The sequence below is a fragment of the Canis aureus genome, chromosome 6 (genome assembly GCF_053574225.1).
Source record: "Canis aureus isolate CA01 chromosome 6, VMU_Caureus_v.1.0, whole genome shotgun sequence".
In the NCBI taxonomy this organism is placed as follows: domain Eukaryota; kingdom Metazoa; phylum Chordata; class Mammalia; order Carnivora; family Canidae; genus Canis; species Canis aureus.
Window position 1 is genome coordinate 9,230,826 of NC_135616.1, and position 8,897 is coordinate 9,239,722.

The 8,897-nt window shown below is 36.6% G+C and overlaps 1 protein-coding gene across 1 annotated transcript in view; it reads left to right on the plus strand.

Annotated features, from left to right (window-relative positions):
• The window catches only part of EPB41L3 (erythrocyte membrane protein band 4.1 like 3), a 268,058-nt gene extending 266,527 nt beyond the window's left edge, over positions 1-1,531 (plus strand). Inside the window, exon 25 of the mRNA XM_077900063.1 lies at positions 1,366-1,531. Within this exon, the coding sequence (XP_077756189.1) occupies positions 1,366-1,407 (42 nt within the window). The 3' untranslated portion in view covers positions 1,408-1,531. The remainder of the gene's footprint in view (positions 1-1,365) is intronic.
• The last annotated feature ends 7,366 nt before the right edge of the window (positions 1,532-8,897 follow it).

The window sequence follows — 8,897 nt, forward strand, 5'->3', positions numbered from 1 at the left end:
ATACAATATTTTGTCTTTTTCTGTTTGACTTATTTTACTTAGGCCCATCTGTGTTGTTACAAATAGCAGGATTTCCTTGTTTTGGTGTCTGAATAGTAGCCCATTGTATATACACATAGCACGATTTCTTTATCCATTCATCTGTTAGTGGGAAAATGACGTCCCTCTGTCAGTGAATACTTAGGTTGTTTCCATGTGCTGGCTGTTGTAGATAATGCTACAATAAACATGGGAGAGAAGGTATCTCTTTGGTATCTTTTCATAGCATTTCCTTTCATTTCCTTCATTCCCCAGAAGAGGCATTGCTTGATGTTCTGAAACTTTTGAGGAAACTTCATACAGTTTATGAACTGCACTAGTTATTAGTGGCTGCACTAATTTATATTTCTAAGAGGGAATGCATGAGGGCTCCTTTCTCCCCATAACCTCACTACCTCTTGCTCTTATCTTTTTTATAATATCCATTCTAACAGGTATATGGGAGTATCTCATTGTGGCTTTGATTTGCATTTCTCTGATGATGAGTGATGTTGAGCATCTATTCATGTACCTTCTGGTCATTTGGAAGTCCTCTTTGGAAAAATGTCTAGTCAGTTCCTCTAGCCCGTTTTTTAATCAGATTGTTTCTTTTGCTATTCTATAAGTTCTCTTAAATGTTGGATATTTAATCCCTCATGAGACAAATGGTTTGCAAATATTTTCTCCATTCTGTGGGTTGGCTTTACATTTTGTAGAACCTATAGAGAAGCTTTAATTTGATGTTGTCCCATTTATTAATTTTTGCTTTTGCTGTCACATCCAAAAAAATCATTGCCAACACTCTTGACAAGGAGCTTTGCCCTATGTTTTCTTCTAGGAGTTTTATAGTTTTGAGTTTAATGTTTAAGCCTTGAGTCTATTTTGAGTCAATTTATGTAAGTGGTAAAATAGGGGCCCAGTTTCACTCTTTTGCACATAATTATCCAGTTTTTCCAATACCGTTCATTGAAGAGACTCTCCTTTCCCCATTGAGCATTCTTGGATTCCTTATAAATATTATTTGACTATATATACAAAGGTTTATTTCTGGATTCTTGGTTCTATTTGCTTAGTCTGTGTCTATTCTTATGCCAATACCATACTGTTTTGATTATTATAGCTTTGTAATATATTTTTAAATCACTCAGTGTGATGCTTCTACTTTTGTTATTTCTCAAGATCGCTTTGGCTATTCATGCTATTTTGTAGTTCCATACAAAATTTAGGATTGTTTCTTCTATTTCTGTGAAAAATGCCTTTGGAATTTTAATAGAAATCACATTGAATCTATATACAGTTTTATGTGGTACAGTGGTCCCCTCTTATCCATGATTTCACTTTCTGCAGTTTCAGTTACCCCACAGTCTACCATGGTCTAGAAGCAGATGATCCTCCTGATGTATCGTTAGATCATCAACTGGAGCCTGCACTATATCACAATGCCTACATCACTCACCTCCCTTCATCTCATCACATAGGCATTTTATCATCTCATATCATCACAAGAAGAAAGGTGAGTGTGGTACAATTAGATATTTTCTGAGAGAGAGAAACTACATTCACATTGTTTTATTACAGTATATTGTTAAAATCGTTCTATTCTGTTATTTATTATTGTTAATCTCTTACTGCACCTAATCTATACATTAAACTTTATAATAGGTTTGTATATATGGGAAAAGCATTGTGTGTGTGTGTGTGTGTGTGTGTGTGTGTGTGTGTGTGTGGTACTATCCACAGTTTCAGGCATCCACTGAGGGTGTTGGAACATATCCCCCATAGATTAGGGTATGGATATTTAAACAATATTAATTTTCCTGATCCATGAACAGGAGGTATCTTTCCTTTATTTTGTATTTCTTTGATTTCTTTCATCAAAGTGGTACAGTTTCAGCATACAGGTTTTTCTTTGGTTAGAATTATTCCAAAGTATTTTCTGTTTTATTTCTTTTTCAGATAGCATGTCATTAGTATATCAAAATGCAACTCATTTTTGTATGCTAACTTTGTATCTTTCATCTTTACTGAATTAGTTTATTGGTTCCACTAGTTCTTTGTTTTTGTTTTGTTGGAGTCCTTTGGATTTTCTATATGTAAGATCATACCATCTGCAAACAGAGATAATTTTACTTTTTCCTTTCTGATTTGGATACCTTTTATGATTTTCTTTCCTACCTCCAACCCCTCCCCTTTCTTTTTGCCTAACTTTTCAGACTGGGACTTCCAGTAATATTTTGGGGTTTTTAAAAAAGATTTTATTTATTTATTCATGAGAGACAGAGAGAGAGAGAGACAGAGAGAGACGGAGACATAGGCAGAGGGAGAAGCAGGCTCTGTGCAGGGAGCCCGATGTGGGACTCAATCCCGGGACTCCAGGATCATGCCCTGAGCCGAAGGCAGACGCTTAACGGCTGAGCCACCCAGGCATCCCCCAGTAATATTTTGAATAGGAGTGGTAAGAGTGAGTGTCTTGTTCCTGATTTTAGAGGAAAACTTTTTAACCTTCCACCACTAAGTATGATGTTTACAGTGGGCTTATCTTATGTGGCCTTTATTATGTTGAGGTGTTTTCCTTCTATACCAATTGGTTGAGAATTTTTATCATGAAAGGATGTTGAATTTTATCAAATGCTTTTTCTTTATCTGTTGAGATGATCATGACTTTTATCTTTCAGTCTATTAATATGGAATATCATATTGATTGATTTACAGATGTTGAATCATCCTTGCATCCTATGGACAAATCCCCTTTGACCATAGTGTATGATTCTTTTAATGTGCTGTTGAATTGTTTGTTAATATTTTATTGACATTTTTGCATTGGTATTCATCAGAGATATTTGCCTGTAGTTAGTTTGGGAATGCTTCCTTCTCTTCTATTTTTGGGAAGAATTTGAAAAGGATTCATACTAATTTTTTAAATGTTTGGTAGAATTCACCAATGAAAATATCTGGTCCTGGGTTTTCTTTCTTGGGTGGTTTTTTTATTATAAATTTAATCTTCTTGCTATAGGTCTGTTCAGATTTAGTGTTTCTTCATGACTCAGTCTTGGTAAGTTGTGTATTTCTAGGAATTTATTCATTTCTTCAATGCTATCCAATTTGTTGGTGTGGACCTTTTCATAATAATCTGTTACGATCCTTTGTATTTCTGAGGTATCAGTATTAATGTCACCTCTTTCATTTCTGATGTTACTTATTTGAGTCCTCTCTCCTTTTCTTAATCTTTAAATGCTCCCTTCTCTCTTCTTCTTCTGGGACTTCAATAATTCACAGATTGCTTCCCTTCATGGTTTCCCATAGTTTATATGAGTTTTCTTTGTTGTTTTTCATTTTTTCCCCTCTGACTAGATAATTTCAAAGGTCCTGTCTTCAACTTCCCAGATTCTTCTACTTGCTCCATTGTGATATTAATACTCATTATTGCATTTTTCATTTCATTCATTGTATTCTTCAGCTCCAGAATGTGTTTAGTGGTTTTATCATTCCTATTTAACTTTTTATTTTCTGTATTCTGGATTTCATTGAATTGTCTTTCTGTGTTTTCTTGTAGCACATTGGGTGTCTTTAACACAGCTACTTTGAATTGTTCATTGGGTAAATCACAGATCTTATGTCTGGGTTGTCTACTGGAAACTATTAGGGTCCTTTGGTGGTGTTACATTACCTAGATATGTCATGTTCCTTCAAGTCTTGCATTGCTAACCTTGCATTTGAACTGATAGTCAATCCTTCCAGTCCCCACGGACTACCCACACTGCCTATAATATTAGTCCATAATATAATTATGGAAATAAGAAACCCTTTATTCATCATCAAAGAATCCCACACAACATTGCTTCTGGTCAAAAAAAGAAATTTGCAGCATGAGAAGAGCAATGATGGAACTCACCGGTCTTACAATGTACCCTATTATTCAGAAACATCTAGTCTGATAGAGCCATTGGATAGCTTCCTAAAGTTGCACTATGGTACAGTGAAAAGATAACATTCTATGAGATGAGACATTATCATACGGAATATGCTCTGAGGCAGCAGTCAGTATATGATGCGTTTTTCTAATTGCTATAATATATGGGTCTGGAAATAAAGAAATAGGTATAGGATTAGCTCCTCTCATTATTAAATTTAATAACCCACTCCCAGGATTTTTGCTTCTATTTCTTACACATTTGGCTCTGGCTTAAAGGTTTCACTTCTCAAGAAAGGAATGCTTCTACGAGGAGACATAATAAAGAATATACTGGGTAAGAAGTAGAAAGTGCTGTCTGGCCATTTCAGGGTCCTCATGTCCCTGAACCAACAGAAACTGGTTGGGGAAATTGATTCTGATAACCATGCATGTGAAAAATTCGTTTCTATTATAAAATGGCATCAGAGAATAATATATGGGAGTGAGAAGATTTTTCTGGGGCATCTCTTACTGTTTCCCTGTCCATAAATAAAAGTTAACTCAAAAATGCAACCCAGCAAAGACAAAACCATTAAGAACTCAGGCCCTTCAGTAATGAAACATCAGATTACTTTGTCAAATAAAAATTCCCAATTTGGTGGCTGAGGGCCCAGAAACCAAGGGTTGGAAGTAGAAAAATGAAGGTTACGAGTTATGGACTATAGCCTTGCAACCAATAATAGAAATGAGGATTATAGCAGCCTTGCATATTTTTCCTTGCTTGTTATGTATGAATTTGCATATTTTAAATATTTCTCCATCATCTTTCTTTTCTCTATTACTTGGTATAAAGAATTTTCATGGTTGTTAACTCTACAATTTAGTCTTTGTGTGATAGAATATTCAGGTGGGGTTGTGAATGAGCTAGGAAAGCAATTAACAACACTTAGGCATATGCAGCTGGTGGGATTTTATGTCTCTCTTTTTGGGATATAGGTGATGTCATAGTCTGCTCACACTGCTATAACACAATACCACAGACTGGGTGATTTAAATATGAAATATTTATTTTCTCACAGTTCTGAAGGCTAGAAGTCCATTATCAACATGTCAGAAAATTTGACTTATGGTTAATGCTTTTCTGGTTCGTAGATGGCTACCTTTCACTATGTCCTCATGTGGCCTTTCCTTGGTGCATGCATCGGAAGAGAGAGAATCTCTTCCTCTCCCTAAAAGGTCACCACTCCTATCAGATTAGGGCCCCACTCTTAGGACTTCATTTAATCTTTTTTTAAAAAGATTTATTTATTTATTCATGATAGACACACAGAGAGAGAGAGAGAGAGAGAGAGAGAGGCAGAGACACAGGCAGAGGAAGAAGCAGGCTCCATGCAGGGAGCCCGATGCGGGACTGGATCCCGGGACTCCAGGATCATGCCCTGGACCAAACGCAAGCGCTAAACCGCTGAGCCACCTAGGGATCCCATAATCTTTTTTTAAATAAAGATTTTATTTATTTATTCATGAGAGAGACATAGAGAGAGGCAGAGCCATAGGCAGAGGGAGAAGCAGCCCCCCTGCAGGGAGCCCGATGTGGGACTTGATCCTGGTATTCCAGGATCACACCCTGAGCCGAAGGCAGACACCTTAGCCGCTGAGCCACCCAGGTGTTCCAGGACTTCATTTAATCTTTACCTCCTAGATATCTTATCTCCAAATACAGTTGCACTGGGAACTAGCATTTTAATATATGAATTTTGAGGGGACACAATTCAGTTCATAGCAAGTATGAACGTTTTCATTTGTACAAAGAGCATCCTGTTGGGAAGAAACATGAAATTGTTATTATAGGGAAGTTGAAATGAAACTGAAGCATGTTGCGGATGCCTGGGTGGCCCAGTGGTTGAGCATCTGCTTTCTGCTCAGGACGTGATCCTGGAGTCCTGAGATGGAATTCCACATTGGTTTCCCACAGGGAGCCTGCTTCTCCCTCTGCCTGTGTCTCTATCCTCTCTCTCTGTATCACTCATGAATAAATAAACGAAATCTTTTTAAAAATTTGAAGCATGTTGCATAGTCAATATTTCTTATGAATTTGTATGTAAAATCCTAAACATAAAAGTTAGCAAATCAAATTCAAGATAAATGAAAATGATAATTGGGTTTGTTCCAAGGATACAAGTTATTTTACCATTTGAGAAATAATTATTTCAATTTGTTTCATTATTATAATAAAGAAAAAATACACATATGGCCATAGGGAATAATACAGAATAATATATTTGATAAAACTCAACGTCTAAGATCATTGATTTTTACAAATTGGTAATAGATGAGAAATTCCCTAATCTATTGAAGAGTATCAAAACTCCGTGGTAAACACTATACTTCAAGGTAAAAGAAAGCTTTTCCTATGAGATTTGGAATCTTATTTGGTTCTCTTATTACTCTTACTACTTAAATTCAACATTGTAATGTGTCCTAGCCAGCACAGTAAGGCAATAAATAAGCAAATAAATAAATGAAATAAAGAAAAGTTATAGAGATTACAATAAAAATAGAAGTATTACTTGCAGGTGACACAATTATGCATGTTGAAAATCCAAAATAATACACAAACTACTAGCAAAGCCTAGATTTAGCAAAATCATCAGGTACCCAAATGTATTCCTTCATACATGCAACAAACAGTTAAAAATATAATTTTAAATTATAGCTTCTAATATTCAAATTCAAAATAGCATCAAATAGGGATCCCTGGGTGGCTCAGCGGTTTAGCACCTGCCTCTGGCCCAGGGCGTGATCTTGGAGTCCCGGGATCAAGTCCCACATCAGGCTCTCTGCATGGAGCCTGCTTCTCCCTCTGCCTGTGTTTCTGCCCCCCTCTCTCTCTCTGTGTCTCTCATAAATAAATAAAATTTCTTTTAAAAAAATAGCATCAAATATATAAAATTCTTAGGAATAATTCAAATGAAAAATGTACAAAGCCATTTCATCAAATACTAAAGAAAAGTTAGTAAAACCTAAGAACCTAAGTAAATGGAAGGATGTAACATATGAAGGAATTAAAAACTTGGATTAATGGATTAAAGATCTACAATTCTTATTAATAAAGTTAAAGAAGTCAATTCTGCCCAAATTGATCTATAGATTCAATACTATCCCAATAAAAAATGCCACCAGCTTTCTTCTGTATTAAGTAAATTCTAAATTTCATTTGGAAATGCAAAGGGCCAATAATATTGAAGAAATTGTTAAAAAGCGAGAAAAAAATCACAGGATGACTTATTCTCATGGATAACAAGATTTTTTATAAAGCTACAGTAATTAAGACAGCATAATTTTTCTGCAAGGGTAGCCAATATACCAGAGGAATAGATTGGAATGTTAAAATAGTTCTATCACTTAAAACATACTCATTCTGGGAGGATCCAGAAGACATATCTTGCCTCTCAAGTGTGAGAAATAAAATTGTGAAGGGAGCCCCAGAATCCCTGAAGAGCTCTGTGATCACTATTCTCTGTAGGACAGAATTAGAGTGGCTTCTTGGTATATATCTGAAGGAAATGAAATAATTTCAAAGAAATATCTGGATCCCATGTTCATTGCAGTGTTATATACAATAGTCAACCTAAGTGTGGTTTAATGGATGAATAGATAAAGAAAATGTACATATATATATATATATGTGTGTGTGTGTGTGTGTATTGCATATGTATTATATATGATGGAATGTTTGTTATATGGAATGTTTATATATATATAAATATATATTATATATTATATATAATGGAATAATTTTCAACCATAAAGGAGAAGAAAATCTTGCCATTTGTGACAACATGGATGGACCTTGGGGGTATTAAGCAAAGCAAATAAGTTACAGAAGAGACAAATACTGTATAATCTCATTTATATGTGGAAGAAAACAGATTAGCACCAGGGACTGGTGGTAGGGGGAGGAGAGTGGTGGCAAGGGTAGATTAAATGGGAAATTTTGAAACTTGCTAACATGATAAATATTTTTTTACTATTGCTCTTTTTCAAAAGATTTTATTTATTTATTCATGAGAGACACAGAGAGACAGGCAGAGACATAGGCAGAGGGAGAAGCAGGCTCCCTGCAGGGAGCCTGATGCAGGACTCGATCCCAGGACCTCAGGATCACGACCTAAAGGCAAAGGCAGACTCTCTCTCTCTTTTTTTTAATAAATTAATTTTTTATTGGTGTTCAATTTACCAACATACACAATAACACCCAGTGCTCATCCCGTCAAGTGTCCCCCTCACTGCCCGTCACCCATTCACCCCCACCCCCCGCCCTCCTCCCCTTCCACCACCCCTAGTTCGTTTCCCAGAGTTAGGAGTCTTCATGTTCTGTCTCCCTTTCTGATATTTCCTACCCATTTCTTCTCCCTTCCCTTCTATTCCCTTTCACTATTATTTATATTCCCCAAATGAATGAGAACATATAATGTTTGTCCTTCTCCGATTGACTTACTTCACTCAGCATAATACCCTCCAGTTCCATCCACGTTGAAGCACATGGTGGGTATTTGTCGTTTCTAATGGCTGAGTAATATTCCATTGTATACATAAACCACATCTTCTTTATCCATTCATCTCTCTCTTTTTTTTTTTTATTATTTATGATAGTCACAGAGAGAGAGAGAGAGAGGCAGAGACACAGGCAGAGGGAGAAGCAGGCTCCATGCACCGGGAGCCCGACGTGGGATTCGATCCCGGGTCTCCAGGATCGCGCCCTGGGCTGAAGGCAGGCGCTAAACCGCTGCGCCACCCAGGGATCCCTCCATTCATCTTTCGATGGACACTGAGGCTCCTTCCACAGTTTGGCTATTGTGGACATTACTGCTAGAAACATCGGGGTGCAGGTGTCCCGGCGTTTCATTGCATCTGTATCTTTGGGGTAAATCCCCAATAGTGCAATTGCTGGGTCGTAGAGCAGGTCTATTTTTAACTCTTTGAG